At 41.7% G+C, this 21305-nt stretch overlaps 1 protein-coding gene across 1 annotated transcript; it reads left to right on the top strand.

Moving 5' to 3' along the window:
* Positions 1-3218: 3218 nt before the first annotated feature.
* On the top strand, positions 3219-19107 carry LOC308295407 (extracellular calcium-sensing receptor-like; the record flags this gene model as incomplete). Its single annotated transcript, XM_080738462.1, has 9 exons — positions 3219-3460; positions 4115-4409; positions 5020-5106; positions 8039-8308; positions 11138-11344; positions 11431-11706; positions 12301-12528; positions 17983-18106; positions 18200-19107. The coding sequence occupies 9 exons, from the start codon at positions 3219-3221 to the stop codon at positions 19105-19107; spliced, it is 2637 nt and encodes an 878-aa protein (XP_080594588.1).
* Between the last annotated feature and the right edge of the window lie 2198 nt (positions 19108-21305).

Consider the following 21305-nt stretch of genomic DNA (forward strand, 5'->3'; position numbering starts at 1 on the left):
ATGTTTAAACCCTTGTCATGTATTCTAGCCTGGTTGTAATCTCACAAATCAGTACTGACAAGTTATTTTAAATTTGCTGCAATAATGTTGAGCAAAGTCGCATATGTAAATGTACTACTAATGTGGTAATGTAATGAAAATGCAGGTAGCAAAGCAAATATTAGTTGATGCTGGCAAGAGTAATGATGAATATTATTATTTCAAGAGCATGGTGCCCTGGTTTGCAGCTTATGATCACATACATGAGACAGCTATAAACCGTTGGTCCATCACCTACAATGAATGTTTAACCTTGGCAGAGGACCAGTTCTTATGCCTTAACTTAAAGGTCTGTCCTTATTGTCTCCGACCACCGAATGTTTCATCTGAAAGGTCCGGTTCAACTACAAAATTACGTCACTCGCATCTTCTGAAAAGCATTACCTCGAATTAGAGTTCGGAAAGCTGCATGTCGGAACTCTCAGACGAAATGTTTGGTGGTCGGAGACAGTATGGACAGGCCTTTAGGTTAAGGCATAAGAGCTGGTACTTAAGACAATCAAAATACAGCCCAGTGTCTCTGAAAATGATCACTGCATTTGTTGGGAACCAACTGATCACAAAGAATAAAGCCTCTCCAAGAGAATACAGCATCTCTAAGAGAAAACCAAAAACTTCCTCAAGGCTCTACAGTGCAGATGCCAAGCTTGGAAAAAATATGAACCAAGTGTGTGAAGCCAGACAGGGATATTTAGCTTGATTGAAATGGATGAAAACAAAGCCAATCTGACCCATTTCCTCAAATGAGTTAGAGAAGATACTGTTGTTCCAATTATGGTCAGGGGAAATTGGTATTAGTGGAGGATCCTGAAAAGGTGTCATCTGTAGCTGTGATTGATGTTCCTCAACTGCAGGCTTCATATTAAGTATATAGAAGCTGTTACTCGCATACTGTACTTCTACATTCAGGTGATGCAACAATCAAGGATATCAGAGGCGCATCATTCTCTGCAGAGACACAGATGTGCTGGTGTTAATTTTTATGTTTGCATACCAATAAGAAATGTGGATACATGAAAAGGTTCAAGATAAAAATGTCATGAGATATGGTCTGTTAGCATTTAATGCTCTCACTGTCAGCTCACTATAGGAAAAAAGAGAGCCTGGAAACAGTTCCAGCCCTCAACTTCTCCACAACTTTGGTGAGGATGAAGTACCAAGTACAGCTACTATCTCATTGGCAGTTTGTATGCACACTCAAAATCAACCAGCAAATCAATTCATGCTGTTTTCTGTGGTCTGTTTTGAAAACTGAAAGCCAATCTTGATACATTGCCGCCAACAAGTGATGCCTTGACTCTGCACATCATGAGGACCCACAATCATCCAAAGCTACCCTCACCAATCAATTGTGGCTGGCACATGGTAGAAGGCAGGTTGGTCCCCCAGCATTAGACTTAAGAACCTCTTCAGGCCAGATGCTTGGAACTTACAGTTTGTGGATGCAAGGCAAGTGTAAACCAGTGCAGTACAGGGCATCGTCTCTGTCGTAAAAGAGGGATTTACTGTAGTGGAACATATGGATGTGCCCAAGCAGCTTGGTACAAAAACTAATTTGACAATGAAGAAACTGACAAAGAAGAAATAGACCTTGATCAGGAGTAGTGCCTCACTAGTGAAACTCAAAGAGTTAGGGGCGGCATAGCTGAATGGTTAGGGAGCCCGGCTGGGGAACCAGAGCCACTGGTTGTCCCAGGTGTGATTCCAGGCCAGGGTAGCAATGTCGATGTGTGTCCCTTCAACACTAAGCCTAATTGCTCACACGCTCCTTGTGGGCAGCGAATCAGCTGGGTTGGGAGGAGGAAATAGGTATCTATCTATCTATTATTATTAAGTTCACCAAAATGATGTTATTACATACATTTTACTGTTATTACATGCGTTGTATTATTTGTTTTCAAATTATTTGACCATACCAGAGTGCTTCTTGTTTACTGATTACACATATTTCCTCACATGTATAGTGAAGTCAATGGGAGACCAACTTTGATTGGCTCCTACAAAGTTTCCCAAGGGAGTTGGGTTGGAACAAATTCAGAGATTATAGTAGACACCTTTATGAATACATTTATGAAATCATTGCTTTTGAATTCTGGGGGTCCTTGACATGAAAAAGTTTGAGCACCACTGATATAGTAAAAGAAAAAAAGAAAAAGAAAGAAATTGAATTAGAAGACAATTACGGCCTCAGATCTTAACTCGTAGTAGTAGTACTCTATTGGGAAACCCAGACATTATTATTCTAGCAGCCCATTTCACTAGGAAATACATCATGAATCATGATATTGTCGCAAAGAGCCATTTGAGCTAGTCTTTAACACCAGCTCCTACGGCCAGTATTACCAATTATTTTTGTATTATTATATGACCTAATTAAAGCTAGATATTGGAGATGTGCTTTTTGTGTGACAACTGCCTTGTATTGAACTTCTGTTTCTTACAAATTTGATGCTCTTAATTTATGCCTGATTTTGAAATATTTCTTCACATTTACCTCATTATCTATTTTGATTGTGGTAGCAAAAATAACTGCTCCTGGGACAGGAGCTATAGATCCTACATCTGGCTTTGTACAGTCAGAGAACAATGGGAAAACACTGCTGAAGTAAAAGCGCGGCCATCAATTTCTGCCCTTCTGGCCTTCTGGGTCCCATTCACCAAGCTTTGCCGGACGTGGCTAGTGGGATGCTTCATGAAATGAACTCTTCACCCCTCACTTCACACTAGGTGTAAAAAAGTATCCGGGCTCTTTCCGGGCTCTGAAGCGTGGCCTACATCTGGGCTACATTCTGAAACTTGGCCTAGATCTGGCCTGCATTCTGAAACAAAATAATGGCTCAATGTTTGTTGTACGTCCAATCACGAATGAGGAATGTCATCACTATGACATCTCAACATAAAAAGCACCGCTCACTTCACACTATTCCCCCAACCCCACCCCTCCACCCCCTCCCGATTTACCAGATATCTGATAATATCCCTTGATTATTAAAGGACACATGCACTCACACTTATTTTGACAGGATTGCTATTTAGCCCTGCCTCTACTTCTCCCTCTGCCCAGATGGTGTTGTGAAAGATTACGTAGTGCGGCATAAGGTGGCACAGGGGATGGCACAGCACTGTGTATAAAACCCAGCAACTGGACAATGGCTTTAGACAGAGGAGGACAGTCGATCATGAGGACTTCTCCAGACACACACCTGCCTTCATACCTGTACTTGACATTGACATTGTTCTCTTCATTCTCTGCTTTGTCCTCCTCGCCTTCCTCTTCTTGTGAGTTACAGGCACAGTTCAATCTCAACAGAATCCACAATGCTGGGGACTTTGTTCTGGGTGGTTTGTTTGACCTCCACTCCTCCTCTGTCTTCCCTGAGCTGTCTTTCACCTCCAAGCAACAGGAGATCAGTTGCTATGGGTGAGTCGTCTCACGCATACAATACCAAGCGAGAGTACAGGCCAGGGGGACCTTGTTTTGATAGATACTCCAATAGGATTTGTTTATGCTGTGTATGTTTCTTTTTTCTTTTTTATTTTTTTTACAATGAAAAATATTCATTCTTACAGTTAGCTAAGGGCTGGGCGATTAATCAAATTTTAATCGTAATCAGATTTTTGTTTTGTTTGGAAGATAAAAAAAAAAAAAGTCAAATCGATTTTGACTTTAAAGGAGCTATAGTCAACTTTTTCTTGAAAAACAGATGCTAAAATAAAAATCATGTTTCGAAAATATTTTATAAAAAAATAAGCTTCATATATGTGTTTCTATTCAAAAATGACCACAAAAAGCGTAACATAATGATAAAATAATAATTTTGGCCATTGTCAGGCTGACACTTTGTTTACATCCTAGTCTATAGACTAGGATGTAAACAAAGTGCCGGCCCTACAATGAAAAAGTTGACTATGCTCCTTTAATTAGGTTAATTCTGGTACGTATCTCGCTCATTAGAGCCCTGCACAGGGCAAAAAAGTCCACAGCCCGGTCCGCCTAAAACACAACAAGGTTCTGCAATGTAATAAGCCAGAGTCAGAGTCGAAAATCGACTTACAGTGTCATTGTGTGTGCTAGATTTAACATTCTAGGGTTCAGATGGGCTCAGACCATGGCGTTTGCCATTAATGAGATCAACAGAAGCCCCAGCCTGCTGCCCAACGTGACTCTGGGATATAGTCTCCATGATACCTGTTACTCGCTTGGAGTTGGGTTCCGTGCAGCGTTGTCACTGATCAGTGGAAGAGAGGAGCGCTTTCATTTGGATCAGAGCTGTGTTGGCTCTCCTCCAGTGCTCGGAATTGTGGGCGATTCTTCCTCCACACATTCTATTGCCATCTCTAGTGTATTAGGTTTGTACAGAGTGCCCCTGGTGAGTTTCCAATACATCCTTGTTTTACCATCACCGATTGTACTGTATATTATGTTTGGATATTTACGGTACAAATGTAAAACACAATTTAATAATAATGTAGGCTATTTGTGTGCACGACAAAACATATTTACTGAGGACAGATTGTGAATGGATTGTGAAGCAGGTTTTAAAAAGATTCGAGCGCAATGCATCTGTTTTAAGAGTTTTATTCTTTGCCCGGACCTGAGAGTAGGACTTCTATGGCCCCGAGTTGATTGTTTCATTTGTAAACTCTTTGTTGCCATAATCAGAATGTTATATGAATTTATAACATTGCCTAAACCTTACTCGTCAATAACTGTGATCGTGTTAAAAGAGCATAATTCCAAGTGTGACACACAGCTTTTTTTTCTTTTTTTTTTTTTCCTCCACTCGCCTCACATGCTCTGCTACAGTATGGAAATGTATTGAAATGTATTGAAAAGATTTCTGGCACAGGACAAGGTCCACTACGCCAGACTCACAACATACATATTCTTTAAAAAATATTCAACAGTTTTGAAGGAGGGTGAATTGTCTAAAAATAACTCAACTTCTGTACATAACTGATGCTTTGTGCCTTTTTCAGGTAAGCTATTATGCCATGTGCTCCTGTCTGAGTGACCGTGAAAAGTTCCCATCCTTCTTTAGAACAATCCCAAGCAATGCCTTCCAGGTGAATGTCTACAGGCAATTGTGTTGGTGTCAAATAGTTCATGTTCCACACACTTGACAAAAACATTCATCTAGTGAGTGTAATTGATATTGCATATTGATGGCCAAAACGCAAAACCTCCTATCTGCAAATGTCATGATTTTTGGATTTCACTTGAAATGAGGACAACAGGCTATGCGGCACATGGTCAGTCTGTTTGCAAGATTGTTCTGCCCCTCATTTTGCCAAAAATGTCATGTGACTAGAACATGACATTTGACAGGTTTGCAAAAGTGGCTAAATGATGAAGCTCAAAACCTCCTATCTGCATTGCCTTTTGTTGATTGCTAATGATTGGTGTCAGGTGGTGAAACCTTTGATAAAAAGAATGTAATGGTAATACTTGTAAAAGAATGTCTTGATCTCAAATTCCACTTTAAAAAAAAACCTTTGGTCATTTTATCGTCTAATCAGGCTTTTATGAATATCCTGAACAGATTTTAATTTGCTTGATTCAATATTTAGATATTTGATGTACCGGTAAATGTTATCAGGCCCTCCAGGCCCAGTTCCTCTCCACATACCCATTGTAAGTTCAAACTCCATTTTAACTTTAATTCATTTATTTTTAATAATTATTTTGGAAAATGGAAAAAAAAAATACAATAAAATATTATTAAAAATAAATGAAAAAAGTTATCGAAAAAACACGGCCTGCCCACGTATTAGGATGGTATTATGAGTCACCAGAAAAAATAATGGGTGTTTTTAATGAATCTATCATGGTTAAAATGAAGTTTGAAGTTACAATGGGTGTGTATGTGGAGGCCTCCTGCAGGAGGAGGGCCTGGTAACATTTACATAAAATATCTACATATTGAATCAAGCAAATTAAAAACTGTTCAGGGTGTTCATAAAAGCCTGATTAAACAATAAAATGACCAAAAGTTTTTTTTAAAGTGAAATATCCCTTTAAGTGCTGTAAAAAGTGTTATTTAACAAAATTAATTGCTTAACCCTTAAGTTCTGTTCGGGTCATTTTGACCCGTTTTACATTTTCATTTGGAAAAAAAAGGTAGAAGTTTACATTTTTTCCACCTGAAACTCACTGGCCTTAAAGATTCTTCTGAGATGAACATGTAAAAAAAAAAATCTTGCACTACACCCATGCTACACCCCCCTCATATTTTTTGAACCTTAAGTGCTGTTCGGGTCATTTTGACCCGGGAAGCACAGATGCACAGAAATACACAGTATTATGCCAAAACACAGACACACAGTCACCCCCACTTCTATCACCCCCCTTCCGAAGCCCCATTCCTCACCCCCCCCCCCCTCCTCACCCCCCCCCCCCACACACACACACACACCTAACCCCCCCCTCCCCTGATGCACAGAAATACAAGGAATCATGTACAAACACAGATACACAATCACCCCCTAACCCCTTCCACCCCTCCCCCCTCCAACCCCCCTCACCTCACCCTTACCCCCTCCTCCCCTCCAAACCCCCCAACCCAACCCAACCCAACCCCACCTCCCTCCCACCCCCCCCCCCACCCCCCCGCCACCCCAGATGCACAGAAATAAAAGAAAGCATGTATACTAACACACACACACACACACACCCTTCACACACCCTTCACCCCCTCTCCTCCTCACCCCTCCCCTCCTCACACCTCACCCCTCACCCTCACCCTCACCCCTCACTTATCTGAAGTTTTCCTTGTGACTGTACTGTATCTTATGGGAAATTTTACATTATTTTACATAAACATAAGGTGCTGTAAAGTAACACTGTAATTCAGGGGTGCTGTGGATGAAACTGATGTTTACAGGGGTGCCCTGAGACCAAAGTGTTTGAAAACCTCTGTCCTCCTAGTGTATACCGTTACGTTCAAGTGTATATTCATATGTGACGTTCATGTGTGTTCACATGTGTGTCCAGCTCTATGTGAGAATGATGTCCTGTTCTTGAACCACAAGTATTCAATTAATGGACATGTTGGGAAAAAAAATCATAAAAACATTGTCTGATTTTCATTGTTTCCTATAAGCATGAGCAATATTGCCCAGTATTAAATAAAGTCGTTTTTTTACATGAATTTCAGCTAAATCAGTAAAAACGCCTAGCTCTTTCAGTGTTTAATGTGATATAGCAAAGCAGAAATGCAAAGATTTACCATATATATCATATGAATTGTTTGGTATTGAGTCAAAGTCAATGTACCATGATGATTTGTTAAGTTAAAATTTATATTAGTGTTGTTTTTTTTAAACCAAATATCCCCCGGGTCAAAATGACCCGAACAGAACGAAGGTGTAGTGAATCTGAACAGCACTTAAGGGTTAACTATTTCTAGATAAAAACCTCCTATCTGCATAATGTCGACTGCAGATTGGAGGTTTTTACCTAGTAGAAATAGTAGATAGGTTTTGATGTTGAACACACATTTTCTTTTTCATTTTCCCAACAAAGTGAATTTTTTAAATATGAGGTTGTGCGTTTTGGCCATCGATATTGCCTATCATTTGCTTTTGTGTGAGAGCATCAAAGAGAATGATTAGGAGTCTTCAACGTTTTTCTTTTTTTTTTCTTTTTCAGGCCCCCTAGCTGATGACAGATGAAGCAGGGACCCCCTCAACATATTGTATACAATTGTGTTACAGATTCAAGTTTTTTCATAGATTTCATAGTTAATGTATTTTCATACATTTAATCACTTAAACCGTCAACACTTAGTAAACCTGATCCTTTTCACTCTGTAGTTCTCCTCAGAATAGGAATGCCGGGGGTCGCGGACGCCCTGTTGAAGACTCTGGATTAGATATTTTTTTCATTACGTAATCTGTGTAGAAGATTCACTTGAATCATGAATGCTCGCAACGGTTACACCATGAATAATCTAGCCTAAGCACTTATGCCTAATTTTGTTATTATTATTTCAATCAGGTACAAGCTATGCTCATGATGATGAGGCGGTTCAAGTGGACTTGGGTAGGAGTTCTGTTTAATGACGAGGCCTATGGTAACGATGCTGCTCGAATCCTCCGCTCTGACCTGGACCGCTCTGGTCTAGGTTGCCTGGCATATTCACACGCTCTGCCCTGGGACAACGACCCCGCGGAACTTCAGAGAATCGTCACTGTGATGAAGACGTCCACAGCTCGGGTGGTCATTGCATTCGTATATGGGATCCATATGTTTAATCTGATGGAGGAGGTTTGTGTTATATGCATGTCAGTTTAGGGATTCACAATTAGGGTTGGGACTCGTTAGGATTTTAACGAGTCCTTAGCGATTCCCTCTTAACGATTCCGGTTCCTAACGGTTCTCTTAACGGTTCCAATATATATTTCATATTTTCTGACACTGACACTTCTGTATGTCCTATAGAAAAATAAAACATGAACGATTGAGACCATTTAACAGTAGTTGTTTACATAAGCCTAATGGGCGTTCAAATAAATAATAATTTAGGTATAGTTGTTGTAATACAAATTTATATTGTAATATAATCACAGTTAAGGGTCAATTTGTTTCTAACCAATAGGGCTACTTTTGTGTAATTGAAAATGTAGATATTCATGTGGTGTGGTGTGGTGTGGTACTAAAGCTGCAGTGGAAAAGGGGCTATTGTGAAGTCAGGTTTCTAAACGTCACGCCCATCTGTATGTTTAAGGCTTTAAGCGTTGGTTAAAATAGCTGATCTACAAGCTCACGTTGTCTTGTGGATGCGACGCGTTGTGAGCTTGCAGATCAGCTATTTTCGGCATGCAACACAGCGAAGTAGTCAGGCTTTACAAGTTTGCGTTGCAACTTGCAAGACGTAACAAGGAAGAAGAGAAGCACCCAGGCAGACGGCACAGAGGAGCGCCTCGGTCCGCTCACATATCAACTTTCGCGAGGTCTTCTGCAGCTGCGGGTGTTATTTGGAGCATAATGTGAAATGTGAATGAAAAATGTTCGCGGATGACTCGGCTCTCCTAGTCTCAGGCAGAGACATATTGCAGGTTGAAAAGGCCCTTAACTGTGAACTTAACAAGATCTGCACCTGGCTCAATGACAACAGACTCTCAATTCACCTAGGCAAAACTGAATGTATCCTCTTTGGATCTAGTCAGAAACTTAGCCTAGTTGAGAACTTCACAATTAAAGTAGGTGACACTGTGATAGAAAGAAAAAAACACATCTGCTACCTGGGTTGCATCCTGGAGGCTAACCTATCCAGTGAAAAAATGACCACCAAGGTAATCAATAAAGTCAATCAACGAATTCACTTCTTGCAAAGAGTTGCCCCGCTGATCAATATTAAATCCCGAAAGACACTAGGAGGTGCTCTTATTGGGCCCCTCATTGATTACGGAGTCCTTGTCTGGTATCGCGACGCCCCAGCTGCCTTAAAGCTAAAGCTCCAAACAGCCCAAAACAAACTAATTAGGGTAACTTGTGCTTGGTCTCCCTCCTCTGACCCACCTTACCGAGCATCACCACGAAAGCGTGGGGTGGCTCAAAGTAGCTGACAGAGTACAGCATCTTGCAATGGGCCTGGTGTACAAGATACACTACACCTCCAAGATTCCCATGTACCTGACAAACTACTTCTTAAAGGTCAAGGATGTTCACGATCATAACACCAGAGGCAGCTCCACTAATCATCATCAGCGTAGATTTAACACTAAACAAGGCGCTAACTCGTTCTCCTGCTATACCATCAACATGTGGAACGCCCTTCCACAAGCCCTAAAGGAGAGCAAATCCCTAGCCTCCTTCAAAATTGGTATGAAAAGTCACCTTCAGACAGCAGCTACCCGTGACTTGTAAATAGACTAAGCCCCCATGCCCCCCCCCCCCCTTTTCTTTGTATTCTGCCTTTTGTATTTGAAGTTATGCTTTTGAAACTGATATTATCCTAGATAAAGTACTATGTTCTATCCGTCTGTCTTTCAATGTTATATGAGATACTTAAAGTGTGGTTCCTGTGGAAATAAGCCTCGGCTTTCTAGGATCTCCTTTTAGTTTGACCTTGTACCAGTGATTTGTACTGTCATGAAACTGTACTTTTTTCTATTGCAAACTTCTAATAAATTCTTCAATCAATCAAAAAAAGACGCGAGGACAGAAGACCGCGGACCGAACGAGCGAACGAGCCGACGACGAGCGCCGCTCATGGACGTCAGAATGAACGCGCTTCCAGTGAGCTGAAGTACAGCCAAACTTTGGAAGACTTCTGTCTCTTCGGCACCATGCTGTTTGTTTATCACGCTGCTTGTTCGTGTGTTCAGTTGTCGTCGCTCTCACTCGCGCTGCTCAGTGACACGGACATTCCCAGCATTCTTTCTGTAGAGGTGGCCTGACGTCACCACAGCTGCTTGCAATGGAATGCACATTAAATGCGCGCTGATGAGACCGAGACCCGTTAAGAGAATCGGACCGGCAAAAATGATTGACCCGGCTCTGGACCCGCTATCATGGAACCGGGTCCTAAAAAGAACCGGTTTCGGGTCCCAACCCTATTCACAATCCGTCTGAAGTGAAATGAAGTGTTAAGGACAACTTTGTTTTTTTTTGTTTTTTACGACAAGGGTTCATGTTTTAGATTCATTAGAGAAAAGAAAAGATGAGTGTTAACATTTTTAATTTACTTCTTTCTATCGTTTTAGTGATTTTAACAATTTTGATTTGCATGCATGCCCCCAGATTGGGGGCTTGCAAGCAAGTGGCTAATTATGTATTTTTAGACACAATAAGCCCATTCCCAAGATGCACCGCAATCTTTCATGGGCAGATGTGACTTATGGGGCTAGTGTAAATAATAACAAAGACATTGTTTAAAAAATAAATAAATAAACATATTTAGCCACGTACACATGCCCCCACCCACTGAAATCAAAATACTGAAATCGCTAAAACAATAGAAAGAAGTAAATGAAAACATTTTAACACTCGTCTTTTCTTTTCTCTAATTACAATCTAGAATTACCCTAACCCTAACCCTAACCCTTGTTGTAAAAATACAAAGCTGTCCTTCAATCAACACACAATCAACAGGTGGTAAAGCAGAACGTGACAGGTCTGCAATGGATATCCGACGTGTGCTTGACGACAGATCCCAATTTCCAGACTCCTCACTTCATGCCGTACCTGAGAGGCACGCTGGGTGTTGCCCTCCATCGTGGAGAGATACCGGGTCTCGGGGACTTCTTGTTAAAAATACATCCTGACAATGATCCGGACAGCAGCCATGACAATGCCTTAGTGAGTAATGCATTTCATATTTAAGCTGTACTTGAATGTCCACAAGTTATTTTATTTATGCTTAAAACTCTGCGGAGTATCTTCAGGTGAGGCAGTTTTGGGAGCACACATTCCGGTGTAAATTTGCACCACTTCCAGCAGAGTGGCTGGATGCTGGTGGAAGGGTGTGCACTGGACATGAAGACCTGGGAACGGCAGAAACTACCCTGTTGGATGTGTCTGACCTAAGGCTAGAGTACAATGTGTACAAGGCGGTGTACGCTCTGGCCCATGCCCTCCATGACATGTTGCAATGTGTGCCAGGAAGAGGGCCCTTCACTGGGCACAGCTGTGCCAGTCTGCAGGAAATACAGCCATGGCAGGTGAGATATTAAAGAATCAAGAGTCAATTGCATTATCATATGGTTTACAGGTGTACGTAAATAAGTGAATATAAGAGAGCCAGAGAAAGGAGAAAACAGAAATGAAAATGGAAATCCAAACGGTAATAATACATTATAAATAGCTAAAGAACTCATAAATATCCTATAATGACTTAAACAGTCAAGTAGTACAACATTTAATAATTGCTGGACACTCGCAGACATTTTGTTTCTTTACAAGGATCATAGTGCATCATAATTACCATAGTTGTACTTTATTTTAATAATGTTATGATGTTTTATGCCCTGTTACACAGCATTGCGTGATTATAAGTCAGTGTGGTCATTGGGTATGTTAATTTACCGTAAGTAAAGTAATTACATTCTTGAAGGTGTAGGCAGAAACGTTCTAAAAACCTAAGAATAATAATGAACATGAAGGACATAGTAGGAAGAAGGTAAAAAGTACTATGGATTCCAGGCTAGCACAAATGTAGTTAAGACAACAGTCTCTTTCAGTGTAGTTATTGTACTGTATACAGTAGGTTTGTGAAGTGTCTTGCTCTTCAGAATTCTGCTCATCACCATTTCTAGCTTGTGTATTATCTGGAAATGATCAACTTCACCACATCATTTGGCGGTCTTGTATCATTTGATGAGAATGGTGATTCTCTACCAATCTTTGACATCATGAACTGGGTGTGGCTCCCTGACGGAAGCACAAATGTTCACAATGTAGGTGTGTACAAGAAGTCAGCCTCCGCAGGTGAAGAACTAATCCTTGATGAAGACAGAATCTTCTGGAACTCTGAATCCACAAAGGTCAATTTGGCTAGAAAAGAAAATGTCTACGAAATGTTAAATGTGCCTGCAGCTCGCTAAGTGTGTGCAACATTGTGTAGCGGTTAGTGGTAGCATTAGCATTAGAATGTTTAACATGAACATTTTTAGCATTAGCTTTAACATTAGCATTTTTATCATAAGCATTTTTTGCATTAGAATTTTTAGCATTAGCTAGCATTAGCATTTGTAGCATTAGCATTTGTAGCATTAACATTTCAAACATTAGCATTTTTAGCATTAGCATTTATCATTAGATAGCATTAGCATTTCTAAAATTAGCATTAGCATTTTTACCATTATCATTAACATGTGTTAGCATTAGCATTTGTTAGCATTAACATTTGTAACATTAGCAATTGTTAGCATTAGCATTTTTAGCATTAGCGTTAGCATTAGCATTTTTAGCTTTAGCATTAGCGGAAGTAGCGGTTAGCATTAGTGGTTAGCCGTTGGGACTGTGTGACCACCCAACGAGTTTGAGACCAGTAACGTGTTGGGAGGTGGAGGTGGAGTTATGGATGTTTAAATCCCAGCCAATAGGAAGGCAGAGGGGGTGGGGCTTAAGCAATTACAGATCATTCCTATTGGCCGTGTAAGTACACACACCAAATTCCGAGACAGTACAATGCTACAAACTGGAGTTATGGCTGTTTAAAGCTCAGCCAATAGGAAGAGAGGGGACGGGGCTTCAGCAATTACAGCTCATTCCTATTGGCTGTCTCATTAAACACAGCGAGTTTCGAGACGGTACCATGCTGCAAACTGGAGTTATAGCTGTTTAACCCTTAAGTTCTGTTTAGTCAGGGAGCCACAGGCCCAAAAGCTCAAAGAATAGGGTTTTACCTGCGACGTCATGACTTACTTTTTTTTTTCTTTTCTATTCATTTGGTCATTAACACTTGGGGAGCCAAACGCGTTCAGGGACGAGTTATGGCCACTAGATGTCACCCTGCCACAGGAAGTTATATCGTCGAGGGACGAGTCAACAAATAGTTAACTTTTCGAGACCGCAGCTTCCCTTTGCATGCCCTGAATCCATTACGTCACCCAGCCAGGGCAGGAAGCCCCCTGTCTCTCCCCACACGGAAGGATTTTACATGGCTTTAGATTCTACTTTGAAACATAAGAACGGCTTTATCTGAGAATGAGGTAAAAACAGCCCCATGGAGGCAGAGAGCTGATTGTTTTCACGGCGACACTTTACCGCGAATTTACCGCGATTTTTTTACCGCGAGTTTCGCGAGCGTTTGTAAACAAATGGAGTACCTCCTCAATCTTCTCTGGACACGCACGTGCACACGCACGAAGCTTGCGGGGCTCATCAAAACATAACGTAAGTCAATGGTGGCACCAGCAACAGCTATAAATGTTATAAACCTTGGCCGCCCATGTGTTAAAGGGGATGACCTCCCATTTTCAGTAATCAACAATATATTTTATATATGTTAATATTGATGAGTGAACATTAGCCCAAGTGCCCCCCCTCCTGTTGAGACGGGAACGGAGTTTGGACGATTTGGGGGTCACGTGACCAGTGACGTCGTCAAGTTGTGAAATGCAGCCTGCCTCCATACGTTTCAGTGGGATATCAGAAACAGCGCGACTTCAATTTAAATACAGAGCCTTTTCAGCCATGTCAGTTGTATTATGTACAAGGGCTGTGTCTTGTGAGCTAGAATATGTATCCATATGCCATCCAAAACGAGAAGGATCTACTCCTTCTGCTATTATTACTTTGTTTACACGGAACGAGGGAAGTAGGGCGGAAATACATGCCCATATTTGGCGGAACGTGATAACGAGCGACCGACGGCCGCATCGGCGCTCTCGAAGCTCAGATGGAGGAAACGAGGCGGACAGAGAGAGAAACAAGCACAGACAAAGTAAGAGAGAAACACACTTCCTCAAAAAAAATCTTTTGGGGAGCATGGTGAGGAGCTGGATCCGTCTCCTAGATTGTTTTGATTTTCGCATTTGACTTCCCTCTTCTGAGCGCCGTCCGTCGCTCGTTGAAAAACGTCATCACGTTCCGCCAAATATGGGCATGTATTTCCGCCCTACTTCCCTCGTTCCGTGTAAACAAAGTAATAATAGCAGAAGGAGTAGATCCTTCTCGTTTTGGATGGCATATGGATACATATTCTAGCTCACAAGACACAGCCCTTGTACATAATACAACTGACATGGCTGAAAAGGCTCTGTATTTAAATTGAAGTCGCGCTGTTTCTGATATCCCACTGAAACGTATGGAGGCAGGCTGCATTTCACAACTTGACAACGTCACTGGTCACGTGACCCCCAAATCGTCACAACTCCGTTCCCCTTTCCAAAGGAGGGGGGGCACTTGGGCTAATGTTCACTCATCAATATTAACATATATAAAATATATAGTTGATTACTGAAAATGGGAGGTCATCCCCTTTAAGGTACAGAGAATGAGAGGCCTGCTCTTCCGGAAACATTGCGAAAAAAGGTTATGGCCATTTGTATATTCACTCCATCGACTTCACTATACAGGAAAATAAAACAAAAAATAAATCTGCTTTAAGTAGCATGTGAGGGGTCAAACTAGGGGTTCTTCATGATTCTGAATCCATTGCAAGCATTTGTTTTGCATGAAAAACATTACTTGGGCTTGATTTCGGCCTCTCAAAACTGTGTTCAAAATTTTTGATGACTCATCACTTTTCACCATTTTGTGGGGCTGAAATCTAGCCTAAGGATCGTTTTTCATGCAAAACAAATGTTTGCAATGGATTCAGAATCATGAAAAACCCTTAGTTTGACCCCTCACATGCTACTTAAAGCAGATTTATTTTTGTATTCTTTTCCTGTATTGTGATGTCGATGGGACTTTTTTTTTTTTTTTTTCGCAATGTTTCAGGCAGAGCAGGCCTCTCATTCTGTGTACCTTATTGACCAAATGGATAAAAAAATAAAAAGTATGTTATGACATCACAGGTCCTCTAAAATTTTGGGCCCGTGGCTCCCCGGCTAGTTCAGATTCACTTAACCTTTGTTCTGTTCGCGGGTCATTTTGACCCGGGGGATTTTTGGTTTAAAAAGACAACAGTAATATAAATTTTAACTGAACAAATCATCATCATACATTGCCTTTGTCTCAATTCCAAACAATTCATTTGCTATATATGGTAAATGTTTGCATTTATGCTTTGCTATATCACATTAAACACTGAAAGAGCTAGGCGTTTTTACTGATAGCTGAGATTCATGTAAAATAAGAGCTGAAAACATGTGAACATGGGAACACACATTAATGTCACATATGAATGTACACTTGTACGTATACACTAGGAGACACATTCTTCTCAAACACGGACTGCATGTGAGGCACATATGAGCTTCTTGCACCTCCTGCAGGTCCAGCTTGCTAAGTACGGTATGTGCAACCTTGTGTAGCAGTTGGTTAGCATTATCATTAGTATGTTTTACATTAGCTTTAACATTAGCATTTTTATTAGCATTAGCATTTTTAACATTAGCTAGCATTAGCATTTTTAACATTAGCATTTCTAACATTAGCATTTTAGCATTACCATTTTTAGCATTAACTTTAGCATTTCTAACATTAGCATTAGCATTTTAACATTAGCTTTAGCATTTCTAACATTAGCATTAGCATTTTAGCATTAGCATTTGTTAGCATTAACATTTTTTGCGGGGCTTAAGCAATTACAGATCATTCCTATTGACTGTGTAAGTACATCCACCAAATTCCGAGACAGTAAAATGCTTTAAACTGGAGTTATGGCTGTTGTCAGCAATTACAGCTCATTCCTATTGGGTGTCTAAGTACACATAGCGAGTTTCGAGATGGTACCATGCTGCAAACTGGAGTTATAGCTGTTTAAAGCTCAGCCAATAGGAAGATAGGGGCGGGGCGTAATCAATTACAGCTCGTCCCTATTGGCCGGAAAAAGTCCAAAGTCGTGTGAGCGTTTTAAAGTTTAAATGGATTCAAAAGTACACTTAATGACTTAAGTATGGCGGATTACAATAAGTGTTTTGCCATTGCATGGCAGGCACACTTAAAAAAAAAAGATACTTTGCCGCCACATTACTCTGGCATACTTGCCTAGCAACGTGATTTAAACTTTAAAACACTCACGACTTTGGAGTTTTTCCGGCCAATAGGGACGAGCTGTAATTGATTAAGCCCCACCCCTTCTGTATTCCTATTGGCTGGCCTTTAAACATCCATAACTCCAGTTCGCAGTATGGTACCGTCTTGAAAATTGGTGTCTGGACTTAAAAGGCCATTAGGGACGTATTACTTAAGCCCCGCTCCATCGTAAGCCCCGCCCCTATCTTCCTATTGGCTGAACCTTAAACAGCTATAACTCCAGTTTGCAGCATGGCACCATCTCGAAACTCACTGTGTGTACTTAGACAGCCAATAGGGACAAGCTGTAATTGAGTAAGCCACGCCCCCTCTGTATTCCTATTGGCTGGGCTTTAAACATCCATAACTCCAGTTCACAGCATGGTAATGTCTCGAAACTTGGCGTGAGTACTTAGATGGCCAAAAGGGACGAGCTGTAATGATAAGCCCCGCCCCCTCTGTCTTCCTATTGGCTGAGCTTTAAACAGCCATAACTCCAGTTCGCAGTATGGTACCGTCTTGAAAATTAGTGTCTGGACTAAAAGGCCATTAGGGACGTATTACTTAAGCCCCGCTCCATCGTAAGCCCCGCCCCTATCTTCCTATTGGCTGAGCCTTAAACAGCTATAACTCCAGTTTGCAGCATGGCACCATCTCGAAACTCGCTGTGTGTACTTAGACAGCCAATAGGGACGAGTTGTAATTGAGTAAGCCCCGCCCCCTCTGTATTCCTATTGGCTGGGCTTTAAACAGCCATAACTTCAGTTTACAGCATGGTAATGTCTCGAAACTTGGCGTGAGTACTAAGATGGCCAATAGGGAAGAGCTGTAATGACAAGCCCCATCCCCTCTGTCTTCCTATTGGCTGAGCTTTAAACAGCCATAACTCCAGTTTGCATCATGGTACCCTCTCAAAACTCGGTGTCTGGACTTCAACTGCCAATAGGGACTTATTACTTCAGCCCCTCCCCTCTTAAGCCCCACCCCTGTCTTCCTATTGGCTGAGCTTTAAACAGCTATAACTGCAGTTTGCAGCATGGTATCATCTCAAAACGTGGTGTGTTTACTTAGCCAAAAGGGACGAGCTGTAATTGCTAAGCCATGCCCCATCTGTCTTCCTATTGGTTGGGCTTTAAACAGCCATATATCCAGTTCCCAACATGTTACTGGTCTAAAACTCGGTGGGTGGTCCCACAGACCTAACCGCTAATGCTAACCGCTACTTCCGCTAATGCTAATGCTAAGCATGCTAATGCTAAAATGCAAATGCTACAAATGCTAATATTAAAAATGATACATTTCCTCTGTAGCCTCCTCGGTCAGTGTGCAGTGAGAGCTGTTCTCCTGGAACCCGTGTGGCCAGAAGGAAAGGGGAACCTGTCTGTTGCTTTGACTGCATCGCTTGTTCTGAGGGACATATCAGCAATGAGACTGGTAGGTTTACATGATGTAGCTATGTACAAGTGTAAGTTATCTTTAGAATATTACTGTACTTGTCTGACCCTTTAATCTTTCCCTCATTGTTAGACTCTACAGAGTGCACAACTTGTCCAGAGGACTTCTGGTCCGGTCCCCAGCGTGACCACTGTGTCCCCAAGAGCATAGAGTTCCTCTCCTACCATGAGGCCCTGGGAATCTCCTTGACAGCCATCTCATTGCTAGGGACACTTATCTCTACCGTTGTCCTGGGAATCTTCATCTATCATCGAGACACACCCATGGTACGCGCCAACAACTCAGAACTCAGTTTCCAACTTTTGCTGTCACTGATGCTGTGTTTCCTGTGTTCTCTTCTGTTCATTGGACAACCCAGACTCTGGACTTGTCAGCTGAGACATGCAGTGTTTGGTATTAGCTTTGTTCTTTGTGCCTCTTGTATCCTGGTAAAGACTATGGTGGTGTTGGCCGTGTTCAAGACCTCCAAGCCTGGAGGAGCAGACATTATGAAGTGGTTTGGTGCTGTGCAACAGAGAGGAACCGTTCTGGCTCTTACTTCCATTCAGACAATAGTATGCATAGTCTGGCTTGTTTCTGCCTCACCAACTCCTCATAAAAACACTCAATACCACAGTGATAAGATAGTCTATGAGTGTGATGTGGGATCAACAGTTGGTTTTGCAGTGTTACTGGGTTATATTGGTTTACTGGCTCTCCTTAGCTTCATCCTAGCTTTCATGGCAAGGAATCTTCCAGACAACTTCAATGAAGCCAAGTTGATCACTTTCAGCATGTTGATCTTCTGTGCCGTGTGGATAGCCTTCATCCCAGCATATATCAGCTCTCCAGGCAAATATGCAGATGTGGTGGAGGTGTTTGCTATTTTAGCATCTAGTTTTGGCCTTTTGCTGGCACTATTTGGACCAAAGTGTTATATAATGCTTTTGAAACCTGAGAGAAACACTAAGAAGTCTATCATGGGCCGTGGCACCACCTAGACATAGAAACAAACATTTATATGTTAAGATTATGAGTATATTGTTGATATGTTTGAATGTACAACAATAAGATTATCAGCAATCAGTTTTCTACCAGATTAAACTAAAATCTAATCCAGTCAGAGATGCAAACGTTTTTCACATGTATGTACCTAGACAGTGCATCTAAGTGACAATAAAATGAATCTGAATCTCACCTCCAATAAAGCACGGGCAAATGCCCTCCGCCTGTGATGAAGAATGCTGCCTAGTAAAGGTACACACACTTAAATAAACATAACCGGCCTACAGGTCTCTTCTACCTATCTACCTATCACTTGAAATGAATTGCATTTTTATAGCGCTTTTCTAAGCAAGTTGCGAACTCAAAGCGCTTACAATGGTTCATTCATTCATACATTGGGAGGTGAAGCGGCGAACAGTCAACGCCAGCGTCCTCACTTCCCACATTCACACACCAATGGTGGCAACTGACCAGCTAACACCATTGGAGGCAACGCAGGGTTCAGTGTCTTGCCCAAGGACACTTCGACATGTAGACAGGAGTAGCCGGGACGTGAACCGCCGACCCATGGACCATTGGCCACCCCGCTCTACTTCCTGAGCCACAGCCGCCTTGAAAGCAAGTGATAGGTGCCAAGGTGTGTCAGTGGCTGCCTAGCAGCATCAAGACAGGTTGTGTGGGCTACGGGGAAGGTCCTGAAAGCTACTCAGTTTTTTAGGCTGCAATGGCTGCCAAAAACAGGCTGTCAACTGAGTTCATCAGCCTATTTAGTTGATGTGACCGCACCCTTAGTATACTTTTTGTCAGTCTCTAATAATGAAGCTCCTTAAAAGGTGTTACCAATGTAAAAATGGATGGTTTTGTTGGCCCAGACCATAATGCTGACATCAAAATATGCCTTTTCCTCATTTCCGATAATCTGACACTGAAGCGGCCGAATGCCAATTTAGAACGTTTGAACATGAGTGCATCATCACAATTCCAAACTACAACTCTGTCGAGGTGCCAACTTACGCCTTGCATCAGGTCACACTTGTTGGTGGTACGTTAAAGACCTTTCACAATAGACGTGAACTTCAAATTAAGATGAATTTTCAAATCAAATTCATTGTGGAAAAGGTGATGTGGGGGTAGAAATAAGACCAGGAAACATTGTAAAGTGGCAAGACAGGCAGGGACACAGTCATATTTTCAGATTGTTGTGCTGATTTGTTGGCTTTGCTTCGTAACACCAAACAGTTAAATGTGTTTTATGGCCTTGAGTTAATCATATCCATAAGAAACAACCTGAATCCCCACTTCAAAAAAGGAAGAGATAACATGGCATGCAATGTCAGGTACAACTGATGAGCTTGTGTATGGAGTCAAAGGACCATGGCGATGGTTATATCTGGGCTAGCTCTTAAACAGGGAGCTCCAATGACTGCATGAGATAAACAACACGACTTAAAGTTGTACCATGTAACTTTTTTTATAAAACAAATCTTAAAATTGTCCTAACTGTTAAATCGCTAAAGTTTTAGAACACCCACTCCGTTATTTTCAGCTTCTGAAGCCTTCTCTTTATATGTTTTCTTCTTAGCAGTGACAGGGGCAGGATTTCGCGCCAAGATGACGTAATCTGCATCATCTGTATACGTTGTGTATACGTTGCCCAATCACATCGCCGATCATGCACACATGGTACACTACCGGCCAATCACAGCGCATCTTGAAGTGGGGTCGCCATATTTGTAGTCGCCCGTGTGTCTCTTTACTCAATAGGTAATCTCGCCTACCAGGCAGGGTGAAGTAGTCCGTTTCTCCGGAATGCCTGAACGCACAGGAACCAGGGACCCCTCTAAAGATAGCTCTCGGCGTTGTGGAGGCAGACGCGGGGGTGTGAAGGTACGAAAAACGGGCGAAAGATGCGAACGCGACCGCGGTTTGCTATAGGGCTACTGACCACTAGTTGAGAATCTTACACAGTATAGCTTTAATGTGCACTTGCTCTCTCTCTCTCTCTCTCTCTCTCTCTCTCTCTCTCTCACACACACACACACACACACACACACACACACACACACACACACACACACACACACACACACACACACACACACACTGTCAAATAGTGGGGGCCATTATGGACTACATCAGCCTTTGCTTTTGAATCCAATATTGGCAATACTGTGTTTCATGGAACACAGTATGT

This window comes from Nannobrachium achirus (genome assembly GCF_963921795.1).
Source record: "Nannobrachium achirus genome assembly, chromosome: 12".
Lineage (NCBI taxonomy): Eukaryota > Metazoa > Chordata > Actinopteri > Myctophiformes > Myctophidae > Nannobrachium > Nannobrachium achirus.